The sequence below is a fragment of the Gobio gobio genome (genome assembly GCF_949357685.1).
Source record: "Gobio gobio genome assembly, chromosome: 12".
NCBI classification, from domain to species: Eukaryota; Metazoa; Chordata; class Actinopteri; order Cypriniformes; family Gobionidae; genus Gobio; species Gobio gobio.
In genome coordinates, this window is record NC_137105.1 from 2,248,083 (window position 1) to 2,268,395 (window position 20,313).

General features: G+C 40.5%; 1 protein-coding gene across 2 annotated transcripts in view; it reads right to left on the reverse strand.

Annotated features, from left to right (window-relative positions):
* Positions 1-20,313, reverse strand: part of pak6b (p21 protein (Cdc42/Rac)-activated kinase 6b) — a 50,598-nt gene that overhangs the window by 25,838 nt on the left and 4,447 nt on the right. For both annotated transcript variants that reach the window (XM_079830340.1, XM_079830341.1), the window contains one exon: positions 4,267-4,482. In XM_079830340.1, coding sequence (XP_079686466.1) covers positions 4,267-4,473 — 207 coding nt within the window. In that variant the 5' untranslated portion in view covers positions 4,474-4,482. The remainder of the gene's footprint in view (positions 1-4,266; positions 4,483-20,313) is intronic.

Consider the following 20,313-nt stretch of genomic DNA (forward strand, 5'->3'; position numbering starts at 1 on the left):
TTGAACTGAACTGAATCAACATTATAGAGCTACTTTACGGCTCAAATTCAAATTGTTTCATAATTTGTGAATTGTACAACATTAAAAATGTTATTTTCCTGCCACAAAACTCCTCGAATCCAGTCTATTTTTTGTGTGTGTGTGTGTATTCGTGGTTTAAGAGCGACGGAAGTCCTAGGGTCTCAGAGCACTCAGTTTTGGGTCAAAATGACCCGAGGAATAAACTTTATCCACTTCAGCAATAATCACCCAAGTGTCTTTTTAAAAGATTTAATAGATTTATGAAAGTTTACGTTGGATTGATGCTCAAAAAGTCAACACATGGATTATAACTACAGCATTAATATATAATGTAGTCCCCCTAAACGAATAAAAAACATTATAAATCTAAAATATAGTATTCACAGAAATAATAAATTCTGTCATGTTTAACGGCGTCTCGAGAATGTTGGGCAAACATCCAACTATAATATTCCAGATAAAAACATTCCTTGGATGATGTTGAGAACGCTGAGAACATTATAACGTTGAAGGAATGTTTTATTAGCGTTCCCCGTGAGCGATGATTTGATTCCATTACACAACACGACTTTATTTCCGCCGGCTCAGAACACGTCGTGCTTCACATTACAGCTGTTCGGGAAACTTTATCCGCCGGAACAACATGCCTTTCGTCACTCAGTGAACACAAATACAGTTCATGTCTGAAGATTACAGCTGATAGATATTTATGCATGCAGTTTACAAAGAATTATAATCTATAAACTCTGTGTTCATTGGCGTTTTCCCTTCAGAAAATGCTGCTGCTGTAATATCTTTGTATGATTGACTCTCCGCACAGACGCTTGAGATGATCTGCTGGAGTTACGGCTTATATAAGCCGCGTGGAGCAGGTTTATCAGGTCATAATGAGCCACAGAAAGGCTTCGTGTCACATGTGAATGCTGTCGCTGATACGTGAGAACTCTGGGGAAATGGAAGAGCGATATCAACTAAAGCCAACACGGAGACAGAACCAGTTTAACACACACACTTTCTCAGGGAAGACCATTTGCTGTTGAAAAACTCTTATTATAAAGAAATTACAGTGAAGAATACGTCTCAGGCAAATATTCACTGCAAAAACAAGAGACGGTATATATGTTTTGCCTGATATTTTTTGCTTAGCTGTCATAAAATAAAGTTTATAAAAGTATATATAATTTTCTCTAAGCAATAATTTCATTTTTGATTTTGATTGGAGTGAAATGTGATTTGCGCATGTGAGATTTTGTGATATTCACCTAACTAATAACTGTCTATAATAAATGCATAATAACGTTCAAATTAAAATGATATTAATGAAATATAAATGCTTTCTAATGTTATGCAAAATGTCAACTATGTCATTTTTTGCCTGATATTTTTGACTAATTGTCATAGTAAATAAATAATTATATATATATGTATTTTTGCCTAATATTTTTGCTTAATTGTCATAAAATAATGTCACAAAGATTTGCAAAAAATGCTAAATATATATATATAATTTTCTTTAAGCAATAATTTCAGTGAAATATGATTTTGGCATGTGAGATTTACTAATAACTAATAACTGTATATAATAACTGTATAATAATGTTCAAAATAAAATGGTATTAATGAAATCTCAATGGTGCCAAATGCTATGCAAAATGTCAACTATTGTCTAACTAATTTTTTGCCTTATTGTCATAATAAATAAATAATTATATATGTGTGTGTGTGTGTACGTGTGTGTGTGTGTGTGTGTGTGTGTGTGTAGGTGTGTGTGTGAGTGTGTTAACTGTAATGTTAAAAACAGAAATGGGTTACTGTAACATTTATGCAGTGAAATGTTATGCAAAATAATATCAATATGTATTTTTTTGCCTGATATTTTTGCTTAATTGTCATAAAATATTGTCGCTACGTTTTGCACATAATGCTAAAAACAAATACTTCACTCAAATCAATAATTTCCTTTTTTCTGTCGATTTTGGAGTCAAAATTCCATAATAAATGTTAAAAATAAAATGGTATTAACGCAACATCTATGCAAAATAATACCTACTTTATATTTTTTTTGCCTGGTATTTCTGCATAATTGTCATAAAATAATGTCACTAAGATTTGCATATATTGCTTAAAAAATATACATAATTTTCTTTAAGCAATAATTTCAATTTTTATTTGTGAAATTGCAGTGAAATATGATTTTGGCATGTGAGATTTACTAATAACAAATAACTGTATATAATAACTGTGTGTGTGTGTGTGTGTGTGTGTGTGTGTGTGTGTGTGTGTGTGTGTGTGTGTGTGTGTGTGTGTGTGTGTGTGTTAACAGTAATGTTAAAAATAGAAATGGGTTACTGTAATATCTATGCAGTGAAATGTTATGCAAAATAATATCAACTATATATATATATTTTTTTGCCTGATATTTTTGCTTAATTGTCAAAAAATATTGTCGCCAAGTTTTGCAAATAATGCAAAAAAACGTAAATAATTCACTCAAATCAATAATTTCCTTTTTTCTTTCGATTTTGGAGTGAAATTCGTGACACGACACGCTCATTTTCTCCAGCAATCCCATAATAAATGTTAAAAATAGAATGGTATTAATGCAACATCTATGCAAAATAATACCTACTATATCATTGTTTTGCCTGATATTGCATAATTGTCATTAAAAACATCCGATAATACAAAAATGCTATTTTCTTTAAGCAATAATTTTGGATTTATATATCAACTATAAAAAAATTTGCCTGATATTTCTGCATAATTGTCATAAAATAATGACACCAAGATTTGCAAATAATGCTAAAAAAATATATAATTTTCTTTAAGCAATCATTTTGGAGTGAAATATGATTTGTGCATGTGAGATTTACTAATAACTAATAACTGTCTATAATAACTGCAGAATAATGTTCAAAATAAAATGATATTAATGAAATATCAATGCTGTCAAATGTGATGCAAAATGTCAACTATGTATTTTTTTGCATGAAATTTTTGACTAATAGTCATTAAATATTGTCGCTAAGTTTTGCAAATAACACTAAAGCAATAATTTCATTTTTTCCTTTGATTTTGGAGTGAAATATGATTTGGCCATGTGAGATTGTGTGATATTATTATACCTAGTAACTATATATAATAATTACAATAATGAAACATCTATACAGTGAAGTGATATGCGCTATAATATCAATTGCATATTTTTTGCCAGATATGTTTGCATAATTGTCATAAAAATGTTTTACAAATAATGCTAAAATATATATAATTTTCTTTAAGCAATATGTGTATTTTTTCCTAATTGTCATAAATAAATAATGTTAAAAATAGAAATGGGTAACTGTAATATCAATGAAGTGAAAAGTTATGCATAATAATATCAACTGTATAAGTTTTTTGCCTGAAATGTTTGCTTAATTAAAATGTCAATAAGTTTTGCAAATAATGCTAAAAATATATAACGTTCTTTAAGCATTAATTGTATATACAAATATATTAAAAATGCTGTTTGTATGATTCATACTACTTTATCTATGTGAAATGTTATGCAAAATAATAACAACTAGATCATTTTTTTCTGATATTTTTGCAAAAATGTCATAAAAATGTCACTAAGTCTTACAAATAATGCTAAAATATATTTAATTTTCTTTAAGCAATATGTGTATTTTTGCTTAATTGTCATAAATAAATAAATAAAGAAATAATGTTAAAAATAGAAATGGGTTACTGTAATATCAATGCAGTGAAATGTTATGCAAAATAATATCAGCTGTATATTTTTTTTGCCTGATATTTTAGCTTAATGCAAAACAAAAATGATCTTTAAGCATTAATTGTATATACAAATATATTATAAATGCTGTATGTATGATTCATACTACTTTTTAGTTGACCTAAAATATTATTAACTGTATAATTGTATGAATTTTTTGCTTAATTGTCATAAAATAATGCAAAAAATACATATTTTCTTTAAGCATTGTGCATTTTTGGCCTAATTGTCATAAATAATGTTAAAAATAGAAATGGGTTACTGTAATATTAACTGTATAATTTTTGCCTGATATTTTTGCATAATTGTCATAAATTTAATGCAAAAAAAATCCTTTAGCATTAACTGTATATACATGTATATTAATCTTTAATTGCTGCATGTATGATCCATATTACCTTTTAGTTTATCGTGCTAATTATATGCATAAATGCCAATCGTATATAAGCAAATATCAGTAATTGTACCTTGTTTGGCTTGAGATGCACGTGTGTGATTCTGGACGGGTCCACCACAGGTCTGGGTCTCTTCAGTGTGTCTATGAGGCTCTGCCATTGGGGCGGCAGGCCCACGAAACAGCCCTGAACCGGGTCGAAGGACGTGTGCACCCGGTGCTGGAAGTTCTTGGGTGTGGAGATCTCCAGCCTCCTCTTCTTCTTCTTCCTCAGGAACATCCCGAAAGCCTGCGGGAACAAGAGAAGCTCTCACAGAGAGACTCAGAAAGGGGCGGGGACTGGTGTGACACGGCCTGTCAATCAAACACCTGAGGACACGCCCCCTCCAACACTCTCACAGCTCTGCATATCCCACTGAGGAGAGACTCAGAAAGGGGCGGGGACTGTTGTGACACGGCCTGTCAATCAAACACCTGAGGACACGCCCCCTCCAACACTCTCAAACCTGACACCGCGAGCGTCCTGTTACACACACACACACACACACACACACTCTTTAATGCATGGGAACCAAACGGCTCAATATTCCAGCAGGATATATCGAGGTCAGCCAATGCCCTGATTCAGGCCATATTGGATTTCCCAAGCCTGTATTAACCCTATAAAACCCTGTGTTATGTTGAGTCCTTCTGTCTCTGATGGATAGTTCAGACTCTTTTATCAAGTAAAAGTCTCGTATAATCGTGCAAACATCCTCCTTCAGCTCACATGATCCGAACTCAACCTGCACAAACACAAGCCACTGGATTTACATTTATGACTCTCGTGTGAGCTGTCAATCAATATTTGCCCACTAGAGAACATTAAACAGTGGGCAATAAACACGCAAAATATCCAGATAAAGCATCACGAACGCATGACAATCCACTTCCTTACACTAACTCAGAACTGTCCACTCACTGGTTTAATGTTATGGAGATGAAATGATGGCCAGAATAAACGTCTGTTCATTCAGCTTGAAAGTGTGTGAACCGCTTTCAGAATCTGTCACAGTGTCAATAATTTTAACTAAATAAGAGGGATCATTCAAAATATTTTTTATTTAGTGCTGTCCTGAATAAGATATTTGACATTAATGATGTTTACATATAGTCCACAAGACAAAATAACAGCTGAATTTATTAAAATGACCCTGTGCAAAAGTTTACACACCCTTGATTCTTAATCCTGTGTGTCGTTCCCTGATGATCCACGGCTGTGTGTGTGTGTGTGTGTGTGTGTGTGTGTGTGTGTGTGTGTGTGTGTGTGTGTGTGTGTGTGTGTGTGTGTGTGTGTGTGTGTGTGTGTGTGTGTGTGTGTGTGCAGTGACTGTGTGATTCTGAGATCTGAGGAGAATTGTGGGACTCAAACACAACTATTAAAAAAGCTTCAAACATTCACTGACGCTCCAGAAGGAAACAACGCATTCAGAGCCGGGGGTGAATACTTTTGAACAGGGTGAAGATGTCCAAATTTTTCTTATTATCTTTAAATATAATTTTTTTTTCATTTAGCAGGAAATATTTGTGAGAAAATAAAGTTGAAATTGCAAGAAATAAACTTGAAAAATAAACTCGGGTTTATGAGAAATAAACTTGAAAAATAAACTCGGAAATAAACACTACATCCTCCACCCACACTACATCCTCCACCCACACTACATCCTCCACCCACACTACATCCTCCACCCACACTACATCCTCCATCCACACTACATCCTCCACCCACACTACATCCTCCATCCACACTACATCCTCCACCCACACTACATCCTCCATCCACACTACATCCTCCACCCACACTACATCCTCCACCCACACTACATCCTCCACCCACACTACATCCTCCATCCACACTACATCCTCCATCCACACTACATCCTCCACCCACACTACATCCTCCACCCACACTACATCCTCCACCCACACTACATCCTCCACCCACACTACATCCTCCATCCACACTACATCCTCCACCCACACTACATCCTCCATCCACACTACATCCTCCACCCACACTACATCCTCCACCCACACTACATCCTCCACCCACACTACATCCTCCACCCACACTACATCCTCCATCCACACTACATCCTCCACCCACACTACATCCTCCATCCACACTACATCCTCCATCCACACTACATCCTCCACCCACACTACATCCTCCACCCACACTACATCCTCCATCCACACTACATCCTCCACCCACACTACATCCTCCACCCACACTACATCCTCCACCCACACTACATCCTCCATCCACACTACATCCTCCACCCACACTACATCCTCCACCCACACTACATCCTCCATCCACACTACATCCTCCACCCACACTACATCCTCCATCCACACTACATCCTCCACCCACACTACATCCTCCATCCACACTACATCCTCCATCCACACTACATCCTCCACCCACACTACATCCTCCATCCACACTACATCCTCTATTCACACTACATCCTCCACCCACACTACATCCTCCACCCACACTACATCCTCCACCCACACTACATCCTCCATCCACACTACATCCTCCATCCACACTACATCCTCCACCCACACTACATCCTCCATCCACACTACATCCTCTATTCACACTACATCCTCTATTCACACTACATCCTCCACCCACACTACATCCTCCACCCACACTACATCCTCCATCCACACTACATCCTCCATCCACACTACATCCTCCACCCACACTACATCCTCCATCCACACTACATCCTCCACCCACACTACATCCTCCATCCACACTACATCCTCCACCCACACTACATCCTCCACCCACACTACATCCTCCACCCACACTACATCCTCCACCCACACTACATCCTCCATCCACACTACATCCTCTATTCACACTACATCCTCTATTCACACTACATCCTCTATTCACACTACATCCTCCACCCACACTACATCCTCCACCCACACTACATCCTCCATCCACACTACATCCTCCATCCACACTACATCCTCCACCCACACTACATCCTCCATCCACACTACATCCTCCATCCACACTACATCCTCCACCCACACTACATCCTCCACCCACACTACATCCTCCACCCACACTACATCCTCCACCCACACTACATCCTCCATCCACACTACATCCTCCATCCACACTACATCCTCCATCCACACTACATCCTCCACCCACACTACATCCTCCATCCACACTACATCCTCCATCCACACTACATCCTCCACCCACACTACATCCTCCATCCACACTACATCCTCCATCCACACTACATCCTCCACCCACACTACATCCTCCATCCACACTACATCCTCCATCCACACTACATCCTCCACCCACACTACATCCTCCATCCACACTACATCCTCTATTCACACTACATCCTCTATTCACACTACATCCTCCACCCACACTACATCCTCCACCCACACTACATCCTCCATCCACACTACATCCTCCATCCACACTACATCCTCCACCCACACTACATCCTCCATCCACACTACATCCTCCACCCACACTACATCCTCCATCCACACTACATCCTCCACCCACACTACATCCTCCACCCACACTACATCCTCCACCCACACTACATCCTCCACCCACACTACATCCTCCATCCACACTACATCCTCTATTCACACTACATCCTCTATTCACACTACATCCTCTATTCACACTACATCCTCCACCCACACTACATCCTCCACCCACACTACATCCTCCATCCACACTACATCCTCCATCCACACTACATCCTCCACCCACACTACATCCTCCACCCACACTACATCCTCCATCCACACTACATCCTCCATCCACACTACATCCTCCATCCACACTACATCCTCCACCCACACTACATCCTCCATCCACACTACATCCTCCATCCACACTACATCCTCCACCCACACTACATCCTCCATCCACACTACATCCTCCACCCACACTACATCCTCCACCCACACTACATCCACACTACATCCTCCACCCACACTACATCCTCCACCCACACTACATCCTCCATCCACACTACATCCTCCACCCACATTACATCCTCCACCCACACTACATCCTCCATCCACACTACATCCTCCACCCACACTACATCCTCCACCCACACTACATCCACACTACATCCTCCACCCACACTACATCCTCCACCCACACTACATCCACACTACATCCTCCACCCACACTACATCCACACTACATCCTCCACCCACACTACATCCTCCACCCACACACCATCCTCCACCCACACTACATCCTCCACCCACACTACATCCACACTACATCCTCCATCCACACTACATCCTCCATCCACACTACATCCTCCATCCGAACTACATCCTCCATCCACACTACATCCTCCACCCACACTACATCCTCCATCCACACTACATCCTCCATCCACACTACATCCTCCATCCAGACTACATCCACACTACATCCTCCATCCACACTACATCCTCCACCCACACTACATCCTCCATCCACACTACATCCTCCACCCACACTACATCCTCCATCCACACTACATCCTCCATCCACACTACATCCTCCATCCACACTACATCCTCCATCCACACTACATCCTCCACCCACACTACATCCACACTACATCCTCCACCCACACTACATCCTCCATCCACACTACATCCTCCATCCACACTACATCCTCCACCCACACTACATCCTCCACCCACACTACATCCACACTACATCCTCCACCCACACTACATCCTCCACCCACACTACATCCTCCATCCACACTACATCCTCCATCAGACGGTGTTTATTCAGCGGGTGTGGAGCAACACATGATCTACACCTACACTGCCTTCAGTTCAACTCATGATCTACACCTACACTGCCTTCAGTTCAACTCATGATCTACACCTACACTGCCTTCAGTTCAACACATGATCTACACCTACACTGCCTTCAGTTCAACTCATGATCTACACCTACACTGCCTTCAGTTCAACACATGATCTAGACCTACACTGCCTTCAGTTCAACACATGATCTACACCTACACTGCCTTCAGTTCAACACATGATCTACACCTACACTGCCTTCAGTTCAACACATGATCTACACCTACACTGCCTTCAGTTCAACTCATGATCTACACCTACACTGCCTTCAGTTCAACTCATGATCTACACCTACACTGCCTTCAGTTCAACACATGATCTACACCTACACTGCCTTCAGTTCAACTCATGATCTACACCTACACTGCCTTCAGTTCAACTCATGATCTACACCTACACTGCCTTCAGTTCAACTCATGATCTACACCTACACTGCCTTCAGTTCAACTCATGATCTACACCTACACTGCCTTCAGTTCAACACATGATCTACACCTACACTGCCTTCAGTTCAACACATGATCTACACCTACACTGCCTTCAGTTCAACTCATGATCTACACCTACACTGCCTTCAGTTCAACACATGATCTACACCTACACTGCCTTCAGTTCAACACGATCTACACCTACACTGCCTTCAGTTCAACACATGATCTACACCTACACTGCCTTCAGTTCAACACATGATCTACACCTACACTGCCTTCAGTTCAACACATGATCTACACCTACACTGCCTTCAGTTCAACTCATGATCTACACCTACACTGCCTTCAGTTCAACACATGATCTACACCTACACTGCCTTCAGTTCAACACGATCTACACCTACACTGCCTTCAGTTCAACACATGATCTACACCTACACTGCCTTCAGTTCAACACATGATCTACACCTACACTGCCTTCAGTTCAACTCATGATCTACACCTACACTGCCTTCAGTTCAACACATGATCTACACCTACACTGCCTTCAGTTCAACACATGATCTACACCTACACTGCCTTCAGTTCAACACATGATCTACACCTACACTGCCTTCAGTTCAACTCATGATCTACACCTACACTGCCTTCAGTTCAACTCATGATCTACACCTACACTGCCTTCAGTTCAACTCATGATCTACACCTACACTGCCTTCAGTTCAACTCATGATCCACACCTACACTGCCTTCAGTTCAACACATGATCTACACCTACACTGCCTTCAGTTCAACTCATGATCTACACCTACACTGCCTTCAGTTCAACACATGATCTACACCTACACTGCCTTCAGTTCAACTCATGATCTACACCTACACTGCCTTCAGTTCAACACATGATCTACACCTACACTGCCTTCAGTTCAACACATGATCTACACCTACACTGCCTTCAGTTCAACTCATGATCTACACCTACACTGCCTTCAGTTCAACTCATGATCTACACCTACACTGCCTTCAGTTCAACACATGATCTACACCTACACTGCCTTCAGTTCAACTCATGATCTACACCTACACTGCCTTCAGTTCAACACATGATCTACACCTACACTGCCTTCAGTTCAACACATGATCTACACCTACACTGCCTTCAGTTCAACTCATGATCTACACCTACACTGCCTTCAGTTCAACTCATGATCTACACCTACACTGCCTTCAGTTCAACACATGATCTACACCTACACTGCCTTCAGTTCAACTCATGATCTACACCTACACTGCCTTCAGTTCAACTCATGATCTACACCTACACTGCCTTCAGTTCAACTCATGATCTACACCTACACTGCCTTCAGTTCAACTCATGATCTACACCTACACTGCCTTCAGTTCAACTCATGATCTACACCTACACTGCCTTCAGTTCAACACATGATCTACACCTACACTGCCTTCAGTTCAACTCATGATCTACACCTACAGTGCCTTCAGTTCAACTCATGATCTACACCTACACTGCCTTCAGTTCAACACATGATCTACACCTACACTGCCTTCAGTTCAACTCATGATCTACACCTACACTGCCTTCAGTTCAACTCATGATCTACACCTACAGTGCCTTCAGTTCAACTCATGATCTACACCTACACTGCCTTCAGTTCAACTCATGATCTACACCTACACTGCATTCAGTTCAACACATGATCTACACCTACACTGCCTTCAGTTCAACTCATGATCTACACCTACACTGCCTTCAGTTCAACTCATGATCTACACCTACACTGCCTTCAGTTCAACACATGATCTACACCTACACTGCCTTCAGTTCAACACATGATCTACACCTACACTGCCTTCAGTTCAACTCATGATCTACACCTACACTGCCTTCAGTTCAACTCATGATCTACACCTACAGTGCCTTCAGTTCAACTCATGATCTACACCTACACTGCCTTCAGTTCAACTCATGATCTACACCTACACTGCCTTCAGTTCAACACATGATCTACACCTACACTGCCTTCAGTTCAACTCATGATCTACACCTACACTGCCTTCAGTTCAACTCATGATCTACACCTACACTGCCTTCAGTTCAACACATGATCTACACCTACACTGCCTTCAGTTCAACACATGATCTACACCTACACTGCCTTCAGTTCAACTCATGATCTACACCTACACTGCCTTCAGTTCAACTCATGATCTACACCTACACTGCCTTCAGTTCAACTCATGATCTACACCTACACTGCCTTCAGTTCAACACATGATCTACACCTACACTGCCTTCAGTTCAACTCATGATCTACACCTACACTGCCTTCAGTTCAACACATGATCTACACCTACACTGCCTTCAGTTCAACTCATGATCTACACCTACACTGCCTTCAGTTCAACACATGATCTACACCTACACTGCCTTCAGTTCAACACATGATCTACACCTACACTGCCTTCAGTTCAACACATGATCTACACCTACACTGCCTTCAGTTCAACACATGATCTACACCTACACTGCCTTCAGTTCAACACATGATCTACACCTACACTGCCTTCAGTTCAACACATGATCTACACCTACACTGCCTTCAGTTCAACACATGATCTACACCTACACTGCCTTCAGTTCAACTCATGATCTACACCTACACTGCCTTCAGTTCAACACATGATCTACACCTACACTGCCTTCAGTTCAACACATGATCTACACCTACACTGCCTTCAGTTCAACACATGATCTACACCTACACTGCCTTCAGTTCAACTCATGATCTACACCTACACTGCCTTCAGTTCAACTCATGATCTACACCTACACTGCCTTCAGTTCAACTCATGATCTACACCTACACTGCCTTCAGTTCAACACATGATCTACACCTACACTGCCTTCAGTTCAACTCATGATCTACACCTACACTGCCTTCAGTTCAACACATGATCTACACCTACACTGCCTTCAGTTCAACACATGATCTACACCTACACTGCCTTCAGTTCAACTCATGATCTACACCTACACTGCCTTCAGTTCAACACATGATCTACACCTACACTGCCTTCAGTTCAACACATGATCTACACCTACACTGCCTTCAGTTCAACTCATGATCTACACCTACACTGCCTTCAGTTCAACTCATGATCTACACCTACACTGCCTTCAGTTCAACACATGATCTACACCTACACTGCCTTCAGTTCAACACATGATCTACACCTACACTGCCTTCAGTTCAACACATGATCTACACCTACACTGCCTTCAGTTCAACACATGATCTACACCTACACTGCCTTCAGTTCAACACATGATCTACACCTACACTGCCTTCAGTTCAACACATGATCTACACCTACACTGCCTTCAGTTCAACACATGATCTACACCTACACTGCCTTCAGTTCAACACATGATCTACACCTACACTGCCTTCAGTTCAACTCATGATCTACACCTACACTGCCTTCAGTTCAACTCATGATCTACACCTACACTGCCTTCAGTTCAACACATGATCTACACCTACACTGCCTTCAGTTCAACACATGATCTACACCTACACTGCCTTCAGTTCAACTCATGATCTACACCTACACTGCCTTCAGTTCAACTCATGATCTACACCTACACTGCCTTCAGTTCAACTCATGATCTACACCTACACTGCCTTCAGTTCAACACATGATCTACACCTACACTGCCTTCAGTTCAACACATGATCTACACCTACACTGCCTTCAGTTCAACTCATGATCTACACCTATACTGCCTTCAGTTCAACTCATGATCTACACCTACACTGCCTTCAGTTCAACACATGATCTACACCTACACTGCCTTCAGTTCAACACATGATCTACACCTACACTGCCTTCAGTTCAACACATGATCTACACCTACACTGCCTTCAGTTCAACACATGATCTACACCTACACTGCCTTCAGTTCAACACATGATCTACACCTACACTGCCTTCAGTTCAACACATGATCTACACCTACACTGCCTTCAGTTCAACACATGATCTACACCTACACTGCCTTCAGTTCAACACATGATCTACACCTACACTGCCTTCAGTTCAACTCATGATCTACACCTACACTGCCTTCAGTTCAACACATGATCTACACCTACACTGCCTTCAGTTCAACTCATGATCTACACCTACACTGCCTTCAGTTCAACACATGATCTACACCTACACTGCCTTCAGTTCAACTCATGATCTACACCTACACTGCCTTCAGTTCAACACATGATCTACACCTACACTGCCTTCAGTTCAACTCATGATCTACACCTACACTGCCTTCAGTTCAACTCATGATCTACACCTACACTGCCTTCAGTTCAACTCATGATCTACACCTACACTGCCTTCAGTTCAACTCATGATCTACACCTACACTGCCTTCAGTTCAACACATGATCTACACCTACACTGCCTTCAGTTCAACTCATGATCTACACCTACACTGCCTTCAGTTCAACACATGATCTACACCTACACTGCCTTAAGTTCAACTCATGATCTACACCTACACTGCCTTCAGTTCAACACATGATCTACACCTACACTGCCTTCAGTTCAACACATGATCTACACCTACACTGCCTTCAGTTCAACTCATGATCTACACCTACACTGCCTTCAGTTCAACTCATGATCTACACCTACACTGCCTTCAGTTCAACACATGATCTACACCTACACTGCCTTCAGTTCAACTCATGATCTACACCTACACTGCCTTCAGTTCAACACATGATCTACACCTACACTGCCTTCAGTTCAACTCATGATCTACACCTACACTGCCTTCAGTTCAACACATGATCTACACCTACACTGCCTTCAGTTCAACACATGATCTACACCTACACTGCCTTCAGTTCAACTCATGATCTACACCTACACTGCCTTCAGTTCAACTCATGATCTACACCTACACTGCCTTCAGTTCAACACATGATCTACACCTACACTGCCTTCAGTTCAACTCATGATCTACACCTACACTGCCTTCAGTTCAACTCATGATCTACACCTACAGTGCCTTCAGTTCAACTCATGATCTACACCTACACTGCCTTCAGTTCAACTCATGATCTACACCTACACTGCCTTCAGTTCAACACATGATCTACACCTACACTGCCTTCAGTTCAACACATGATCTACACCTACACTGCCTTCAGTTCAACACATGATCTACACCTACACTGCCTTCAGTTCAACTCATGATCTACACCTACACTGCCTTCAGTTCAACACATGATCTACACCTACACTGCCTTCAGTTCAACTCATGATCTACACCTACACTGCCTTCAGTTCAACTCATGATCTACACCTACACTGCCTTCAGTTCAACACATGATCTACACCTACACTGCCTTCAGTTCAACTCATGATCTACACCTACACTGCCTTCAGTTCAACACATGATCTACACCTACACTGCCTTCAGTTCAACTCATGATCTACACCTACACTGCCTTCAGTTCAACACATGATCTACACCTACACTGCCTTCAGTTCAACTCATGATCTACACCTACACTGCCTTCAGTTCAACTCATGATCTACACCTACACTGCCTTCAGTTCAACACATGATCTACACCTACACTGCCTTCAGTTCAACACATGATCTACACCTACACTGCCTTCAGTTCAACACATGATCTACACCTACACTGCCTTCAGTTCAACACATGATCTACACCTACACTGCCTTCAGTTCAACTCATGATCTACACCTACACTGCCTTCAGTTCAACACATGATCTACACCTACACTGCCTTCAGTTCAACACATGATCTACACCTACACTGCCTTCAGTTCAACTCATGATCTACACCTATACTGCCTTCAGTTCAACTCATGATCTACACCTACACTGCCTTCAGTTCAACACATGATCTACACCTACACTGCCTTCAGTTCAACACATGATCTACACCTACACTGCCTTCAGTTCAACACATGATCTACACCTACACTGCCTTCAGTTCAACACATGATCTACACCTACACTGCCTTCAGTTCAACACATGATCTACACCTACACTGCCTTCAGTTCAACACATGATCTACACCTACACTGCCTTCAGTTCAACACATGATCTACACCTACACTGCCTTCAGTTCAACACATGATCTACACCTACACTGCCTTCAGTTCAACACATGATCTACACCTACACTGCCTTCAGTTCAACTCATGATCTACACCTACACTGCCTTCAGTTCAACTCATGATCTACACCTACACTGCCTTCAGTTCAACACATGATCTACACCTACACTGCCTTCAGTTCAACACATGATCTACACCTACACTGCCTTCAGTTCAACTCATGATCTACACCTACACTGCCTTCAGTTCAACTCATGATCTACACCTACACTGCCTTCAGTTCAACTCATGATCTACACCTACACTGCCTTCAGTTCAACACATGATCTACACCTACACTGCCTTCAGTTCAACACATGATCTACACCTACACTGCCTTCAGTTCAACTCATGATCTACACCTATACTGCCTTCAGTTCAACTCATGATCTACACCTACACTGCCTTCAGTTCAACACATGATCTACACCTACACTGCCTTCAGTTCAACACATGATCTACACCTACACTGCCTTCAGTTCAACACATGATCTACACCTACACTGCCTTCAGTTCAACACATGATCTACACCTACACTGCCTTCAGTTCAACACATGATCTACACCTACACTGCCTTCAGTTCAACACATGATCTACACCTACACTGCCTTCAGTTCAACTCATGATCTACACCTACACTGCCTTCAGTTCAACACATGATCTACACCTACACTGCCTTCAGTTCAACACATGATCTACACCTACACTGCCTTCAGTTCAACACATGATCTACACCTACACTGCCTTCAGTTCAACACATGATCTACACCTACACTGCCTTCAGTTCAACTCATGATCTACACCTACACTGCCTTCAGTTCAACACATGATCTACACCTACACTGCCTTCAGTTCAACACATGATCTACACCTACACTGCCTTCAGTTCAACTCATGATCTACACCTACACTGCCTTCAGTTCAACTCATGATCTACACCTACACTGCCTTCAGTTCAACACATGATCTACACCTACACTGCCTTCAGTTCAACTCATGATCTACACCTACACTGCCTTCAGTTCAACTCATGATCTACACCTACACTGCCTTCAGTTCAACACACGATCTACACCTACACTGCCTTCAGTTCAACACATGATCTACACCTACACTGCCTTCAGTTCAACACACGATCTACACCTACACTGCCTTCAGTTCAACACATGATCTACACCTACACTGCCTTCAGTTCAACACACGATCTACACCTACACTGCCTTCAGTTCAACTCATGATCTACACCTACACTGCCTTCAGTTCAACTCATGATCTACACCTACACTGCCTTCAGTTCAACACATGATCTACACCTACACTGCCTTCAGTTCAACTCATGATCTACACCTACACTGCCTTCAGTTCAACTCATGATCTACACCTACACTGCCTTCAGTTCAACTCATGATCTACACCTACACTGCCTTCAGTTCAACACATGATCTACACCTACACTGCCTTCAGTTCAACACATGATCTACACCTACACTGCCTTCAGTTCAACTCATGATCTACACCTACACTGCCTTCAGTTCAACACATGATCTACACCTACACTGCCTTCAGTTCAACACATGATCTACACCTACACTGCCTTCAGTTCAACACATGATCTACACCTACACTGCCTTCAGTTCAACACATGATCTACACCTACACTGCCTTCAGTTCAACTCATGATCTACACCTACACTGCCTTCAGTTCAACACATGATCTACACCTACACTGCCTTCAGTTCAACACATGATCTACACCTACACTGCCTTCAGTTCAACTCATGATCTACACCTACACTGCCTTCAGTTCAACACATGATCTACACCTACACTGCCTTCAGTTCAACACATGATCTACACCTACACTGCCTTCAGTTCAACTCATGATCTACACCTACACTGCCTTCAGTTCAACACATGATCTACACCTACACTGCCTTCAGTTCAACACGTCTGGACATGATCACACTGAGAGAGCCGCATCTGAACATGCCATGATGGAGCAGATACTGCAGAACACACTGCTGATAACTCTATGAGGAAAACCATGACCTGAGGGCTGAGCAGATATTATAACGCTATATTCAGCAAAAAAATTCATGTCAATATACAACATTAGGCCGCTTGGGAACGCCCATTTTGGCCATGTTTACTCAAATTGTGAAATAAACTCTGAATTATGAGAAATAAACTTGAAAAATAAACTCTGAATTATGAGAAATAAACTTGAAAATAAACTCTGAATTATGAGAAATAAACGTGAAAAATAAACTCTGAATTATGAGAAATAAACTTGAAAAATAAACTCGGAATTATGAGAAATAAACTTGAAAAATAAACTCTGAATTATGAGAAATAAACTTGAAAATAAACTCTGAATTATGAGAAATAAACTTGAAAAATAAGCTCGGAATTATGAGAAATAAACTTGAAAAATAAACTCTGAATTATGAGAAATAAACTTGAAAAATAAACTCGGAATTATGAGAAATAATTTTGAAAAATAAATTCGGAATTATGAGAAATAATCTTGAAAAATAAACTCTGAATTATGAGAAATAAACTTGAAAAATAAACTTGGCTGTGCAGATATTATAACGCTATATTCAGCAAAAAAAATGCATGTCAATATACAACATTAGGCCGCTTGGGAACGCCCATTTTGGCCATGTTTACTCAAATTGTGCAAGAAATCAAGAAGTCAATATTATTGAACAAGTCACATCCTTTATTAGAGTTGAGAAACTGCAGAGCTTGAGTCAGATATATTTACTGGACATCGAGATTTCTGTTGAAATGCTCATTTAGACTCAATTATGGAAGATTGCTTCTGCCATGAGATAAAAAAAATTAAAAAGGTACAGCAATTGCAAATTTTTATCTCATAATTACGTTTTTCTAGAAGTTGCTGTACGTCTTATTTCTTGCGATTGTGACTTTATTCTCGGAACTGAAAGATATGAAAATCAAAATAGCTTGATACATCTTATTTATATATATAATTTGAAATTGTGAGAAATGAACTCGGAATTGCATGAAATGAACTTGGGATTGCATGAATTGTATTTGGGATTGTGAGAAATAAACTCAGGATTGCATGAAATTTACTCGGGATTGCATGAAATTTACTTGGAATTGCAAGAAATAAACTCGCAATTGCATGAAATGAACTTGGGATTGCATGAATTGTATTTTGGATTGTGAGAAATAAACTCGGAATTGCATGAAATAAACTTGGGATTGCAAGAAATAAACTCGGAATTGCATGAAATGAACTTGGGATAGCATTAATTGAATTTGGGATTGTGAGAAATGAACTCGGAATTGTGAGAAATAAACTCGGAATTGCATGAAATAAACTCGGAATTGCATGAAATAAACTTGGGATTGCAAGAAATAAACTCGGAATTGCATGAAATAAACTTGGGATTGCAAGAAATAAACTCGGAATTGCATGAAATGAACTTGGGATAGCATTAATTGAATTTGGGATTGTGAGAAATGAACTCGGAATTGTGAGAAATAAACTCGGAATTGCATGAAATAAACTCGGAATTGCATGAAATTAACTTGGGATTGCATGAAATACACTCGGGATAGCAAGAAATGAACTCGGAATTGCATGAAATGAACTCGGAATTTTGAGAAATAAACTCGGATAGTGAGAAATAAACTCGGAATCGTGTGATGCAAACTCGGTATTGCAAGAAAAACTTGGAATTGCGAGAAATAAAAGATTTGCAAGAAAAACACCTTGGAAACTCACAATTGCAAGAACTTAACTCAGAATTGCAAGGAAAAAATGTGGAATAGCGAGAAATAAACTCAGAATTGCAAGGAAAAAATGTGGAATAGCGAGAAATAAACTCAGAATTGCAAGGAAAAAATGTGGAATAGCGAGAAATAAACTCAGAATTGCAAGGAAAAAATGTGGAATAGCGAGAAATAAACTCAGAATTGCAAGGAAAAAACGTGGAATAGCGAGAAATAAACTCAGAATTGCAAGGAAAAAATGTGGAATAGCGAGAAATAAACTCAGAATTGTAAGGAAAAAATGTGGAATAGCGAGAAATAAACTCAGAATTGTAAGGAAAAAATGTGGAATAGTGAGAAATAAACTTGGAATCGTGTGATGCAAACTCGGAATAAGAAACCAACTCGGAATTACGAGAAAAAATTGGAATTGCGAGAAATAAAAGATTTGCAAGAAGAAAAAAAACTTGGAGTGCAAGGAAAAAAACTCGGAAATTGCGAGAAATAAACTTGGAATTAGTCAGAACTGAGAGAATACAAGTCAGAATTGCAAAAAATAAAGTAAAAACTGTGAGATAAAAAGTCACAATTAACATTTTATGGAAACAAGCTTCCATATTAAAGGCAATTAAGTGCATGCAAAAAATGCATATTAATGCCTTATTCTGCATGACTATATTCCCTTAATCACCAACACCTACACTTAACAACTCCCTCACTAACTATTAATAACCAGTAATGAGGAGTTTATTGAGGCAAAACTCATAGTTAATAGTC